Source organism: Rhyacophila brunnea, unplaced genomic scaffold, assembly GCF_057557595.1.
Source record: "Rhyacophila brunnea isolate RB1 unplaced genomic scaffold, BYU_Rbru_1.0 scaffold_8, whole genome shotgun sequence".
NCBI lineage: Eukaryota > Metazoa > Arthropoda > Insecta > Trichoptera > Rhyacophilidae > Rhyacophila > Rhyacophila brunnea.
In genome coordinates, this window is record NW_028233350.1 from 27,323,145 (window position 1) to 27,339,537 (window position 16,393).

At 30.5% G+C, this 16,393-nt stretch overlaps 1 protein-coding gene across 1 annotated transcript in view; it reads left to right on the forward strand.

Moving 5' to 3' along the window:
- The first annotated feature begins 331 nt into the window (after positions 1-331).
- LOC147064086 (fat-like cadherin-related tumor suppressor homolog) overlaps positions 332-16,393 on the forward strand; it is a 218,490-nt gene continuing 202,428 nt past the window's right edge. Inside the window, exon 1 of the mRNA XM_085959141.1 lies at positions 332-3,668. Within this exon, the coding sequence (XP_085815267.1) occupies positions 332-3,668 (3,337 nt within the window). The remainder of the gene's footprint in view (positions 3,669-16,393) is intronic.

Here is a 16,393-nt window from a genome sequence, read left to right on the forward strand (position 1 = left end):
TAGGGTGAAGTGCCATGATATTTTACGAAATAAATAAATCTGTTACTCTTTTATTAGGATTGCTGCTTTGTACTTTTATAAAAAGAGGTCTCTTAATATAACCTCCTCTCCGTAGAGGCCCATATGCTCTGCTTAGGAAATGAAATGGTAATTTACCTTTTTATTATAATTTTAATCATGTTATTTTTTCCTGATAGGTGTATGATGCTGTTAATTCACCTTTCAAACAAATGAATTTTAAATTTAAAAAAATATTTTGTACAAAGAGTGAATACGTTGTTTTCTCTTTGTTACAGATCCTATGAGTTGAACAAGTCGGAAAAGCCTGGGAATGTTTCCGGGCGTGTTGGTGACATGGCTTCTTTTGTACCTGCCACTGGCTTTCGGCCAAAGCCCGGGAGACCTTCGTTTTTCACACGCCGTCTACAATGTCAGCGTGCCGGAAAACAGCGTGGGGAAAACATACGCCAAACAACCGCCGGGAGAAGACACGTTAGGCCTCCGGATACCTTTAGATAGCAACCTCGAAGTGAAATACCGAATTATCAACGGCGACAAAAACAAGTTTTTCAAAGCCGAAGAGCGGCAAGTGGGTGATTTTTGTTTTTTATCCATAAGAACTAGAACAGGTAACACAGATTTTTTAAACCGCGAAAGAAAAGACAAATACACATTAGAAGTGCGCGCGTCGGCTTCGAAGCGAGACGGTAAACATAAAATATTTCTCGAAGCCGATACCACAGTGATTGTGAAAATATCGGACACGAACGACTTGAATCCGTTATTTTACCCTACGGAATATTCGATAACCGTTCCCGAAGATACACCGCTTCACAGAAGTATAGTTAAAGTGTCCGCCGAGGATGCTGACCTCGGGTTCAACGGTGAAATATATTACAGCTTCCTAGAAGAAACGGATCAGTTTGCAATACATCCCAGCTCGGGCGTCGTGACAATCACTAGACCTTTGGTCTTGACCGAACGGTCGTATCATGAGTTAGTGGTTCTGGGAAAAGACCGAGGAGCTTTATTTCACTCCAGTGGATCGGCACACGCAGCCCGGGCTTTACTAACGATAAGAGTTAAGCAAGTAAATTTATTTGGACCCGAAATATATGTTCAACACCTTCCAGAAATAGTGGAAAATTCTCATACCGAAATATATGCTGTCGTTAGAATAGTTGATAAAGATGAAGGCGTTCACGGTCAAATTCGAAGCTTAGATATCGTAGACGGAGACCCAGATGGCCATTTTAGAATACAGCCCAGCGAACGATCGGGTGAATTTAATATTATAGTCCACTCCTTATTGGACCGAGAAAAAACGCCCCAAGGATACAATTTAACATTAAGGGCGATCGACCGTGGGATACCTTCAAAACAGAGCTACAAGTCAGTTCCTGTACATTTAACTGACATTAATGATAATGCGCCTGTATTTCATAAAGAAATATACGAAGTCAATGTTCCGGAAACGGCCCCCGTGAACACGCCGGTAATACGGTTAAAAGTGACCGATGCCGACTCAGGAAAAAATGCGCGGGTAGTTTTAGAAATTGTCGGTGGAAACGAAGGTGGGGAATTTTATGTAAATCCTTACACGGGGATGCTTTATACCGCAGTCATACTGGACGCTGAGGCTAAAGTATTTTATACTTTAACGGTATCTGCAATCGATCAAGGAAATACAGGTACACGAAAACAGTCATCAGCGAAGGTAAAAATAAACGTTATAGATACAAATGATAACGACCCTTTATTTGATAAATCGGAAATAACAGTCTGGCTTGATGAAAATGAATCAGCAGGTACTTCAGTAACTAAAGTAACCGCCAGAGATAGAGACTCGGGAGAGAATGCATACATATCTTATAGTATCGCTAATTTAAATCCAGTACCGTTTGAAATTGATCACTTTTCCGGAATACTCAAAACGACGCACGTTTTAGATTTTGAAAGTATGAGAAGGGAATTTATAATTAGGGTTCGAGCGAGCGATTGGGGGCTTCCCTACAGAAGACAAACCGAAATGCAACTCACCATCAAAATTAGAGATGTAAACGATAATAGACCCCAATTCGAAAAGGTCGACTGTTCCGGACATGTATCGAGATACTTGCCTGTTGGATCAGAGATAATAAAACTTTCGGCCATAGATTTGGACGCGGGCAGTTTAATTAAGTACAAAATTGTATCAGGAAATGAAGATAATTGCTTTAACCTTGACTCAAACTCTGGGATAATGTCGGTGGGTTGTGATTTAAAAGATCTACGAAAAGATGAACGCGAAGTTAATATAACTGCTACAGATGGTATACACTTTTCAGATGTTGCAAGGGTAGTATTACATCTAACAACTGCCAAAAAAACTATATTGTCATCGGGTCGTCTAGCAAATGACGAGCCATTATTATTTCAATGTAAAGATACAGGCGTGGCTAGAAGACTTGCGGAAGTATTATCTTCGGCAGAAAAGAATAATTTACAAGGCCATGATGTAAGTCCGGAAGAATTTGCTATGATGCCAAGCAGATACGGCGAAAATGTACATTCGCCTGAATTTTTCGATTTTCCTTTGGAAATAAAAGTCAACGAATCCGTAAACTTAGGTACAACGCTCACAAGATTGAGAGCAAAAGATCGAGATTTAGGTTACAATGGAAAACTGATATTCGGTATATCGGGAGGTGATCAGGACTCAGTGTTCAGGATAGACCCGGAAACTGGCGACTTGAAGGTGATTGGCTATCTAGATAGGGAGAGAGAAAATCAATACCTCATCAACATCAGTGTATATGATCTGGGAAAACCGCAAAAAGGCGTATCGCGGGTTTTACCCATTACCGTACTAGACATCAACGATAATCCGCCTAAATTTGAAAAAACTTTAGGCAGTTATCGAGTATCAGAAAACGCACTAAACGGAACTATAGTGTGCAAACTAAACGCGACAGACGCTGATTCTGGAGAGTTTTCTAAAATAAAATACTCTTTAGTGACTGACACATCGGATTTTGCAATCGATCATTTAACTGGAATATTATGCGTATCAGGATCTTTAGACAGAGAAAAAGAAAGTGTATATGAACTTAAAATAAGAGCAAAAGACAATGGTGGATTATACACTGACGCTTTAGTTAGAATTTCAATCGATGATATAAATGATAATCCGCCTAGGTTTATTTTACCAACGTTTAATGTAAAAGTAAGAGAAGACGTTCCGCGCGGTACTGTAGTTGCAATATTAAACGCAGTAGACCCGGACCTAGGTTCGGGTGGTCAAATAAAATATTCGATTCTTGACCAAGGTGATTATGACGGTTACTTTAAAATCGACGTTATGACTGGCACGGTTAGAACAGCCAAACTCCTCGACTTCGAAGAGAAACAAGTTCACAGTTTAATAGTGCGAGGTGGTGATCATGGTACTCCGTCATTGTATTCGGAGACGAATCTGGTGATAGAAATTGTCGACGTTAATGAGAATGTGCACACGCCTGTGTTTGATGATTTTGTGATTGAAGGTTCAGTGCGCGAAAATCGACCCATCGGTACTAAAGTGTTTTCTGTAAAAGCCACTGATGCTGATCCTCCAGGAATGGACTCGAGAATTAGTTACACCATCAGAGGAGGCGATGGTATGGGGTACTTCACTATCGATAACGAAGGTAGGTTTTATTCTTATACCCGTAGATAATTTTATTTATCTATCATAAAATTTGCTAACTTTTGTAATCAATCTAAGTTTACGCCACTACAAGCATAAATAGCCTATATACTCGTAACATATAATTTTTTTGGGTAGGTATTTGAGATAATGACATATTTTTTTGGTTAACGGAAAATATATTTAAGGGCTTAATGTGATAAGTAAATGAATTATAGGGATAAATACCGATTAAAAAACGATAGTTCTTCCATTATATATACAAATAATATTATAAAAATGCGAACCAATTTATATTGAATGAAATATTATTAAATTTGAATACACATTTTTATTTTGTGATGGATGTACCTAAATTCTTTACAATCAACCAACAATATGATGGCCATGTTACTAGTAGAGAATTTATCTGAGAAGACTCTTTTACTCCAGCTTCCAATTCTTTCCACTACCGGCGAATCAGATATCTCCTCGAATGACCTAAAAAATTTTATTCTGGATTTCAAACGTAGTTTTGTCGGTTTATCTCCATATATAGTGGGAATATTTCATCAATATTAGCACTTTTTCCATATAGATTTTTAAGCATACCGTTAGTATGCGGAAAGCATAATTTACGGATGTATCCAACATTCTTTTTTTACTACCTGAAAAATAATAGATACCTAGAGCGTTGTGGGTCTCAGGTTCGAATCCTGGGTCTGACAAGTATACATACTGTTTTTCAATTTGTGTATGAGTCAGAGTGTGGACCAAATAGGTTGAGCAAGTGGCTGACATTCATTTCTCGTAAAAACAAAAATCTGTCAATACACACCTCCACTTTGTGGAAGCCCATATGATCCTATTAGGATCGGACATGGTCGAAAGAAGAGCAATCATTCTTATAATATGGAGTCTGGCTTCCCTAGAACTAACTCAAATATCAGCGGCATGTGGTGAGTTTTTCTATTGGACATAATATATTTATAGTAGGTATATTATTATCAACGTAGGATTCCATAATTATGAAATTTAGCCTTGAAACGCGGTGTAAGTCTTACATATTAAGCTTTCGTATTAAAATTTGTTTAAGTTATTTCATACATTTACTAACCTTTCATTTCGGATAGTCATATATTATATTAAAACATGGAGACTTCTACATTTTAATATTAACTTTATTGTCTAGCTTGTTGTTGCCGACTCCATTAAGATACTCGTAATATAATATATGCCTTATATCAATATTCGATGACGAGTATGTTTCTTTATCGACCGAGATTATTATTTTTCTGCCAATATAATATAATATTGTGTTACTATAAAATAATCTTTCTTTCGTACCTATTCTATTCATTGGATATTTCTGTAAATGCTTCGCATCCATACCATCTACAAACTACACGTCACTCCCTACATAATATATATATATATAATGTGGGAAAATCTATTGTACTACTAAATAATATTTTTTAGATTTAATTTCAAATATTCCTGAAAACGTATTATTCATTATACCGTAGTAATAAACTAACTATTAATATCGTACACGTGTTGTATTCTTCTACGTACAAAAATATGATCGTGTTAAAATTTATTGTACTAGAGAGAAGGATATTATTATGATAAGATACATTGCCAGAAGAAATGATTTAAATGCCCGAAATTTCAGCTATATTATTGTATGTGAGGGTTATTTCTCGTGCTTTTTACTATTAGCGAAAACAGATTTATAGCATCCCTGGTGCCCGTAAATGAATACAATAAAAGCAAACTTTTCTGCGGCTAAATAAACAGAACGAGGCTAAATTATAATGCTGTTTCATAAATACCGTTCGTTCTGGAATAGAAATGAACTTCGTTATTATAAAATATTACTTTAAAATGTTTTCAATTGTGCAGCGTAGTACAATTTCAACGGACCTTAACGATTAACGAACTGTTTTATCAGCCGTTTTACGGAAGTTGAGCATTTAATTTTTTTATGACAATTTAAGATGAAATTGGTATTATACATACTTACTTATATTAAAAACTTTTAATTGGAATTCTCAAATCAATAAAATTTATATATCAGTTTACGAATTTTATTTTAACACCAATGCTATTATTATTAGTGTAAAAAATACTTTCAGTACAATAATATTTAAGACCATACGATCAAGTGCTAACTATTTTTCTGTTGTCCATACGAATCGATATATTGTTTGTAATATATTAATATATAACATATATTTTTATTAGCAAAAATCAGATGCGTTTCATCAATGTATATTTGATACAATATAATGTCAAGGTTAACAACCGTTACTCGTTAAATTGTACGTTATTATAATGTTTAGTTCCTGTTTCGCCATTCTTATGCTCAACTTAGGACTAAATATGGTTTTCAACCTATTTAAAGTTGCTAATATTTTTTTAGCTGATAATGTATAGAATTTGTGCAAAATAAAAATGTACCTACATATTATATACTCGTAGTATATACATGATTCATAATTATGCAATGATAAATACCTATTAAACTCAAAAAAACTAATCTTAAGTAGGTAGGTACTATATATTATTTTGTTTTGATTATTATTATTACTATATCTTTTCATCAAAAGTTAATACGATAAAATAATGCAATGTTACGCCACGAATTAAAATTATATTTAGAACATGTATTAAAAATAATATAAATCATTGTACACATATTTAAAACACGAAATTCTTTCTTGTGTAGTTTTTTTATTGTCAAATTCAGAGTTACATTTTCCCAAAATACACAGCTAAAGTGTTTGAGCCTTCGCCGTTAGCTATTCACCTTGTTACAGCACGGCGGTATTTGAGCGGAAGTAAAGCCAGCGCTTGTGGCTCCATCCAGTGGTTTACTGCAAACCAGCAGAGCTTAGCGCATACCTATGCACAAACACTCTAACATAGTTTCTAAGGATGGTAATAAGCTTCGACAGAAAGCTCTTTTCTTTTAGAAAAAAAAAACAATGAAAAAAGTAAGACTTTGATATTAAATCAATATGTTTTTTTTTAAATAGGTACATTAAACGTATTCACCATCCAAATTTAATAATAAGACAACTTATATACAATGTTTGTGTCATAAGGTTAATTTTTGGAAATTTAATATGATTAAAGTATTTATGTGTTCATTTATTTATTATCATTTTAAATGTTCAATATTATTTAGCTGTTTTTTTTTTATTAGAATATTGTTTAAATGATATCTTCATATATGATATGATTATTTTGTTTACTAGAGTAAATTGAAATCTTATTTTTGCTCTCCTGAACATTCTCAAAAATGACTGGTGGTCCCTTCTACCATCCGATATATGAAAAATAAGTTTACTTATAAACGTAAATCTCCTTCATCATAATTTGGAAAAAAACCTTATCAATCGTTATTATCGGAATTATCTGCAAATATATGTGTATACTTTAATGTTCGGAGTACTCTGCTAGCAAGCTAACAATGCATGTTAGAATGTCACTTCGTCCACGTTTTTTTAAAATTTTTTTCTTCTAATTTTTTTTTCGTTCTATCGAGCTGACTATTATTTTTTATTGAATGATAGTATTTAAAAACAGAAATCAGTAAACGAAATAAAACTGAACAAAAAATGAATTATTCTTTACCTCTGTTATAAGGGTTAAAAGTGTAGAATAATATTATATTAATTTAATAATTTACTTATATATAACTCTGTTATGAAAAATACTGTCTAAAAAACAAATATTCCATAAAATAATTAAAAGATTAAAAACTACCTATTAATACTTTCGTACTATTTTAATTATATTGAAATGTAGTGTATACGTTTTATTATAAATCATAACCTAAAAAGCTACTATCTAGGATAATATCTTCATCATAAAAAAAATAATGATAATAAATTCACTCCGTGAAGAAATTCTTACTAAGTATCTCACTATTAATGTAAATGAATGGCTTAATGAAATATAAGTCGATTAGTGAAGCCAGCAGATTAAAGTAACTGAAGATTAATAATATAATCAGCTTACATCTTTAGATAAATACGGGAGGATTAATCTCTTCAAAATTTAATAAAAATTAAGTTTAGTCAATTTATCGCTATTTTCGTTGATTAATTAATATATAAATGGGTGATTCTTTATAATCATTAGCTTGACGTTAACAAAATATTTATTATAAAGTATAACCTTCTTTAATGCGTAACTATCAGTTGGTAATTTTTTTAGAATCAACATATTTTTGTTAAATAACGTATAAAAAAAATCATTTCCACAAGTAATGTTCTTAATATTTTCAACTTAGTAAGATGTATTTATATCTGATCCAAATTAAATTGTATTTTTTTTCCAAGTACACATTGTGCATATAATCGTAGACAATCGCTAGATAAATCTAGTGACCCAGTGACAAAGGTAAACCTAGAGGCCACTGGATCAACGAAATAGTTAATTTCAGAAAAAAATATAGCTACACAACGCACTAGACGAAACGGAAAAGAATCAGCTTAGACGGACCTTCACGCAGCATAATATTGATCAAAGCTGATGATTGTGTTATTTTTTATTATTTTTTGTTTTTTACATGTATGCTTGTTTGACCCATTGTAAAAAAATGGTAATTTGGTGCTCATATATTGTATGCCTAAGTGTAAACTTATGTAAAATACAAATAAAACTCTTGGTATCGAGTGGCGACTTTTCGTAGCAAATGACTAATAAATAAAAATATGTAAATCTTGCTCAATATTTTATTCTTATTTTTGTTAGTTACTAACAGTTTGAAACATTCAATAAATATAGGCGGTGACCATTATTAACTGAAATATTTTATTTTTCGTAAAATGATTGAGCAATTACACAAAAAACGTCTTTTATGTCTGTTTTTGTTTATTTGGTCAAAGTTTTAAAAACTTTACTAAAAAGGATTTTTTCTTGAACTCGAAAAACAAATTATTGCAATCAATAATATCCGCAACACAAAGTAATGATAAAAAATACGTTTAGTTTGTATTTACTATAGCAAAAACGAGTTAAGAAAAATATAACAACCTATTACGGATCATTTTTCGATTTCAAGACTGTCTTAATTATTGTATTATTTAGTCTCTAATATTTTTGTAAAATATAACCATTGAGTATAACAATTTGAATTTCTGATAAACCTTTTTCCTATGTTTAAAACTAATTTTGAAAAGGTCATTGATTTTGGTTTTCGACCCTTTCGCTTGATTCGAGTTTTATTGTGACATAATTCACTGTTTCCTCTAATGGCCTTTAAAATTATCAAATAAATGCTTGCAATAAACACCATCCCGGTTAACCAACACACGTGCATCATTTTACAATATTTATTTCTCCCTAGGCATTGTTTGGTATGTAGTAAAACGTAAAACACACATGTAAACGCCGTTGAAAAAACTGCGACGTTTTTCGAAAAAAAACTGCTACGGTTTTTTTTGCGGAAAAGCGTTATATAAATCCCGCCGGAATGCAAACTTTTTTTCGAAATATTTCATTCCGGGTTGACGAAAAAGTTAAATGAATACCCTGCAAATGTTAGCCGCGTAAATCAAACCTCACCTGTGGGGCCTACCTTTAAATAAAAACAGATAGCTTTGGAAGTTTTATCCTTGATAACTAAAGAAGATTCTTGAGACATATCGGTACTTGGATAACAAATGGTTATAGGTTCTGTGTATAAAATTATAATATAACATAATTAAAATAAATTTAATTCATATGTAACCGGTAAACCAAGAATAACATAATATACAGTTAAAAATATAGTAGGAGGTATATATTTTAAATACCTACAAATTATTTTTTGATTATTTACTATACGTAATATACATTAAATATGTATATTTACGTTTAAATGTTTTGTTTGTTGATTCTTTGTAGAATGTTATTATATTTTATTGCATTCAATTTTTACTTAAATATAATCTAAAAATGACAAAAACTGCATTCATATCACATAACTGATGTCAATAAAAACTTAAGAGTATTTTACCAGTTGACTGAGTTAATTTGATGATTTATGTGTTTTCATCTTCATACAACTCAATAATAATTAAAATTTTGATATCTTATTCCGACAATAATTAAGGAGAGTGTCAATCTATACTATTGATTTTATGTTATTGCCAACTGCAGAAAAGCCAATACTTTAGACACCTGGATATATTTAGAATAATAGTCATTAATACATTATATTAGGTACTTATTGTTCTAATATCAATCGTAAAATATCCCTTATGGATTTATGCTGCTCGCAGGTCGTTGATTTACGACCCCTGCTCTAGACACGATAATTTACGAGACGTGGGACCTGAACCCGAAACCACTGTTTTAGAAACGGAATATTCTCTCACTCACCCAACTCAGGCTTTATTTAAAAATATGCTTCACTGATTTCTCGATTATAATTTATTTTCCTTTTTCTTCCTAGCGATACAATCCTATGTAGGTCTTGACTTCCTCTAGTATCTGTCCTAGTTCTGTCAAAATTTGCCATTTTTAGCTTAATACTACCAAGGTCTTTAAATCCAACTCGACACTATCCCTCAATCTTGTACGAGGTCGACCAGGTGTTCGTTTGCCTTCCGGCTTCCCGAATATCAGTTTCTCTGTCGCGCGTGACTCGTCCATATTATGTACGTAGCCAGCCATCAAATGCGGTCTATTTTGATGGATTACACAATGTCCGAGCTCCTGTACAAAGTGCACAACTCATAATAATTGTATCTCCATCTCAACCCCTACTATGATTGATACGAGACAAATATAACAACTGGTGTGTAAATGCTCTGTGGAAGATACATTTTAAATGTTGGTTCTATGTCTTGGAACGTAAAACCTCCATTAGATCGACGCGACATTTATTGCCTAGTTCTAGTACAATACTTATTTTAATAATAATCTAATATTAGGTATGACAAATTAAATTACGATAAAATCAGTTTTAGACCTTCTGTACCCAATAATATAAAAATATTTTCAATACCATAATAATTACTAAACTGCCAAAAAAATATTTTATATACAATACGAAGTTGACGCCATATTACACAAGTAAATCAGAATTGATTGATCAGTACATAATAGAGATGAAATGATTTTTTTTCAGAAAAGGTTCGATTAAAAAAGTTTTTGGCACTGATAAATTACATCATTACTCCACATTATACCAAATATTTTAATAATAATATATTTCCTAGTATTCCTAAATTATATTATAGTTTAATTAAGTGGAACATAGTAATTTAAAAGCAATCTTTACTAATTTAGTCATAAACTACTATATTTATACATTATGTATACCTTGAAAATTGAGTAAATTATAAACAATTAGACGTAAACGATATATTTTATTTTCAGATTATTTTTCATCATTTTTGTTATTACAACGTTTTTCTTATGTCGTATTCTTATTTGTCCGGTACAAATCTTGCAATCGATTTTTAACTAACTTCCCGACTAGCTAGACATTTAAAACTTTTAGAATATATCAGAACACGATGCCAATTTATTTTTTTAATACTTTTAGCCATCTTTAGGTAGAATTGAATTCATTTTTAGTTAATTCTGTTTTGTATGAAAAGTTATTTCGATACCATTATTGGTTGCTAGGGGTCCTAGCAACTAAATTATTAAGTAATATATATGTGCGTTACTATGGAAATCAATATGAAATGACATTTCATTATTCAGTATTTCTATCAAGTACAATTTTTTTCGATCGTTTAAGCTAGTCAAGTCAAGTTTATATGATTCAACAGAAAATTTAAAAATGTTGTATATAAAAAGTTCTTTTTATCTTGTAATTATTTTAATCAGTTTATGGTTGCCTTTGTATTAAAAAAAATCCAATGGTGTAACTCGTCTAATATTCCGTAAATTTTAATTATTTAAAATTGAGAGGAAAATATTTCAGTCTTCAATAAAATAATATTCTTTATGGTTAAAAAAAACTCACCAGAAACATTACTATAAGGAGGGGAAATGTACCAAGCGTAAGTTGAACCTGCATCTATATGATTTACAAATTAAGCAACCAGTACAAATTTATTATTAAAAAATAGTTTATTTAACTAAAAAGACAATAAACTGTTTTATAACCACCGTTAGTAGATATTTTTTCAATAAGTCAGTCAATCTGCGTAGGTCCCGTCTTATTATAGTGATTAGGTATTATTTTTTACACACTTAATGATATATAATATACATATCAATATAATATCACGTATCGTAAAATCAAAATAACATTTGTATTATATTTATTGGTACAGTTAACCGATATAATATTAATATGAAACTATTGCCAGCATTATCAAAAATTTATGATATAAATCTGAAAAAGGAAAATAATTATTTAACATCACTGCTCTTTCTCGTAGATTTTTGAATACTTAAACATCTCAATTTGTTATTAATGAAGCAATATTAGTAATACGTACCTACCTACTAATGTGATATTTATGCTATACAAATGTATTAATATAATGATATAACTCTTTGGTCATATCATAATAATATAAACCAGCGCTGGCGATATTAAGGCTTTTGTGCCAATTATGGCACCTGCAGAAATTATTCTGGCACGCAAATAAATTATATACGATACTTATTTTATTATATCCATATTTATAAATTTTGAAATAACAATCAAGTTGGTCTTGATCACACTTATAAAATTATTTTTGATAATAGGGTGTGCCAGACAACCGTCATTATAATAGTATGTATTATGTAAAATAACCGTATATACATGGTTTTTCACCAGTTAATATTTTGGATGATCATATTTTGTACTTGTAAATGTACAGCAAATGCATTTGTGTAGTTTTTTCCCAGTGTGTGTATGTTATGTATACTTGTTTATGAGCAAACATCGCATTTAAGTGAATTTTTACCATGAAGTGTTTTAAGTGATTAAGTATTTTGCTGGTATATAAATATATACAAATCACATTTGATTGAGTTTTTCCCAATATGTGTTATTTTGTTTGATTTCGTTTTATGTCATGCTCGCATAGGATCAAGATTGTAATCTAAAGTCTTTTTTTGTATAAAATAAAAAACTAGTAATAGGTATATAATGCTGTTTCTTATTTATATTTAACCAATATTTGCCGTTGTTATAACGCGCATTCTTATAATCATATTTATGCTCTCTTTGCGCATTAAAAGGTTCACCATTGCTAAGTCTGATTAAATAGGTTTTTTCTATAATAAATTGCCATCTTGTTATATGAGTACGGTGGTTTTCATAATAATAATGGAACTACCAATGCAATGTAATAATTATTATTAATAAACTTTTTGGAAAAATATTAAAGCTACGTAGGTACCTACTATTTTTTCATTCATAACGATAATGCTAATTAAATTAATTTTAATTGATTTCTGAAGAATATCTTTAAGAAATATGAACAATCAAGTGACAAATATATATTTCTTTAATAATAGGTAATTGAAAATCAAAAAGCTAGCCGGTATTATTTTTGATTGAACTATTTTATAAATGTAATATTTCATTTTCATTTCGATGAAATTTCGTGTACTTAGTGGTTGGTTGCCATTTTCATTTAATAGCATAAATCATACTTCGGAGCAATCATTTATGAATGAAAAATTGCGTCAATAAAAAGATCCTCTTAAAAAGTGGCTGTTTTTTTTTTCATTCCGAGCGTTCATTTTTCCGATAATTTTTTATGCGATCCTTATTTCCTCCAGGGAAATTTCCGTTAATAATATTCAGGTAAAAAAAAGCCGGGACCGCAGTCTCTTGGTATCGAACTTTTAATGAATACTTAGCGTAGGAAAACTGATCGAAAATTTGTTTTTTATTTTTTTAAAACTATTTTATTGAAAATTATTTCTGAAGGTTTCAATTTATATTGATCAATGGGTACATGAAAATGATCTTTCAGGCTAAATTAATATAAAATTATACTCATTTTATAATGAATTAATGTAATACTACAAGTACTCAATCATAAAAAATGTTTCCACTATGAATATAATAGATAATCTTGATGATGGTGTTAAAACCTAAATTGATACCACTTAAAAATAAATATATTATTAAAAAATTATAATGGTATTACAACCTTAAGCCCATTAAATAGTGGCACTGGGACAAGTGGACGCCAGGAGAAGTGGGCGCCGCAAAGTCGAATGAAATAACAGTCATTAATGAAATAAATATACGTTCGTTACGATTTGACGCAGAAAGTAAGACAAGGAAGTTTCGATTTACTACTTAGTTTTAAATCATTTTTCGCTAAACATAATGTTTTTTATTGTGGATTAAGAATTATTATGCCTGACGCTTTATAAAAAAAATAAAAGAATTCTCTAGTTGGAACTTGAACACATGCACAATTAATTACTTATCATCAAGTATTAAGTAATATAATAATATGTAAATATCCAATATATATTTTTAAATTACCTATAATTCATGAATGTTTATTATTTATTAATTCATTATTTTCGAATTTCATTCGATTGCGTATCGCCCAGTTGTCTCGGTGCCGAATCTTTATAGACCCCAAGTAATCGGGTACAATATCAATAAAAGAAGAACTGTTTATTTAATAAATGTTTAATCAAGGTATGGTTTTTATTATTTAATTTACTTATTAATTAGATATACAATATAAGGCACTAAGTATGTATGTATATTTTACATAATTTAAAATCAAATATAAAATATTATAGCACCATATTTAGATAAATGAATGTCTGATAACAAAGTAAACAGGACACATAATTAAAATATTCCGAGCATGTATAATATTACTTAATTTATTCTTTAGAATTGTGCATATTTAAAACATGAGTAAATCATCAAAATCCCAAGACTCAAAACGTGACATATGGCACAATTAATTATTCATGTAATTTGGTTGAATATACAATTAAATCAAGATATCAGTGCTCGGTAGTTTAAATCTGTCTATATAGCAGGAACTGTATTGTTGACATTCATGTTTAATACACCCACTACTGACTTAATTAGTACAGAATACACAGAGCTCAAGCAGTTCAACTGACCTTCAATTTATTATTAAAGTTATACAAAGATCACAATAAAATCATTGTAATACATTTCATTGATATAACAATCGTATTCAGTATAATTTTGTGCTATTTATGTGATTCAAAAACAAAATTATAATATTATATCAGTCATTAGATACATAATCATTATTTTTTATATAATCATTCATACCAGTAAATTAGTTCAACTTTGTCAAATACTAACATCACTAAGTTAGTTTAAGTTTTGTATACATACATAGTTTTAGAACTAATTAATTATGATGTATCATTAGCATTAAATTTAATAATATACTTAGACTATTCAACATTTTTCTACGATAGACAATATGATTATTATTACGTTGCTTATAGTATGATATATATTTTTTTTAACTTTTTTAATAAATTTTCCCATCCACCTTCAAATAAAGAAAATATAATCAAACTACTTAACCGTTTATTAGCATAATCGGTAGTATGCTTAATAAAAAATTAGAAACGTACTATAAACGTACTATAAACATACTATAAATAATAAATATAAAAATTATACCTACGTATTCAAAAATAAGTAACACTTTACATACCCAGTGAATTATTACAAAATACGGAAATGAAAATACCCTAAATCTAGTCGTAGTACATTCAAAATTGGTGACTACATGACCGCTACGTCACGGCGTAGCACTATCAAATACTAAGCCACAGAAGGGAGAGAGTTTCTATACCTAGACGAAATAATGCCTTATCTAGCTATGTTTAAATATTTACTATCGTTTTCAGTACCAGCAACTATATTTATTTATTTATTTATTTACACACACAGCAATACATAACATTACAACTTCCGCTGGGACGACATACATTTTGTGACACAAAATTACGTACATTAGGTACTTAATGTAGTACATAAATAATTTCATGGTACTATCTTCAGTAGAGTAGCATACACTAGAATTATATAAATGAAAGTACCAATCACCATCGACTTTTTTCAAAATACAAATAAAATACTTCCATGAAAAATACATTTACACCACTAAAATAAATGTAATATATAATAAACGTAACGCATCACTGAATTTTAATCTGGCCTGCCGGTTTTCAAGCCGACCGGATTCTAAAGGCACGGGATGCTACTATGGCTAGGAAAGATGTAAAAATACTAGAGGGATGCAACAGGGATTCTTAGAGGTACCATGTGGTATCCATATGCTCTAACTGAGGAGCGGATATAGTCAAATAAGAAGAAAAAGGTTACTGGCTATAATATGTATATTTCTAGAGAGTCCAGTGCGTTGATGAGGCGTACAGGATTCTCAACATCTCGACGTAAATAAATAGTAAGAATGGAAAAAGGGCTGACTTATATATTCTACTTTTTCTTATATTAAGCTATTTTCTATTATATTTAAGCTTAGTCATACATTTATTAATTTTATATTTTTTGATAATATATTTAAAAACATCCAATAACACCATTCGTGAATCAACGATCGTTTTTATTTATCACATTATCTTATTATAATAGTTGTTTACCATAATTGCTATAATTAAGTAACATTGTCAAAATAACTATAGCATGTATGACATCAAATGAAAGGACAAAAATAATTACTACAGTTTTTTTCTGTCTGTACTAATTATTTCGTAAACTGTTTGAAGATTAAATTGACATTGGTAGGTATCCTAAGG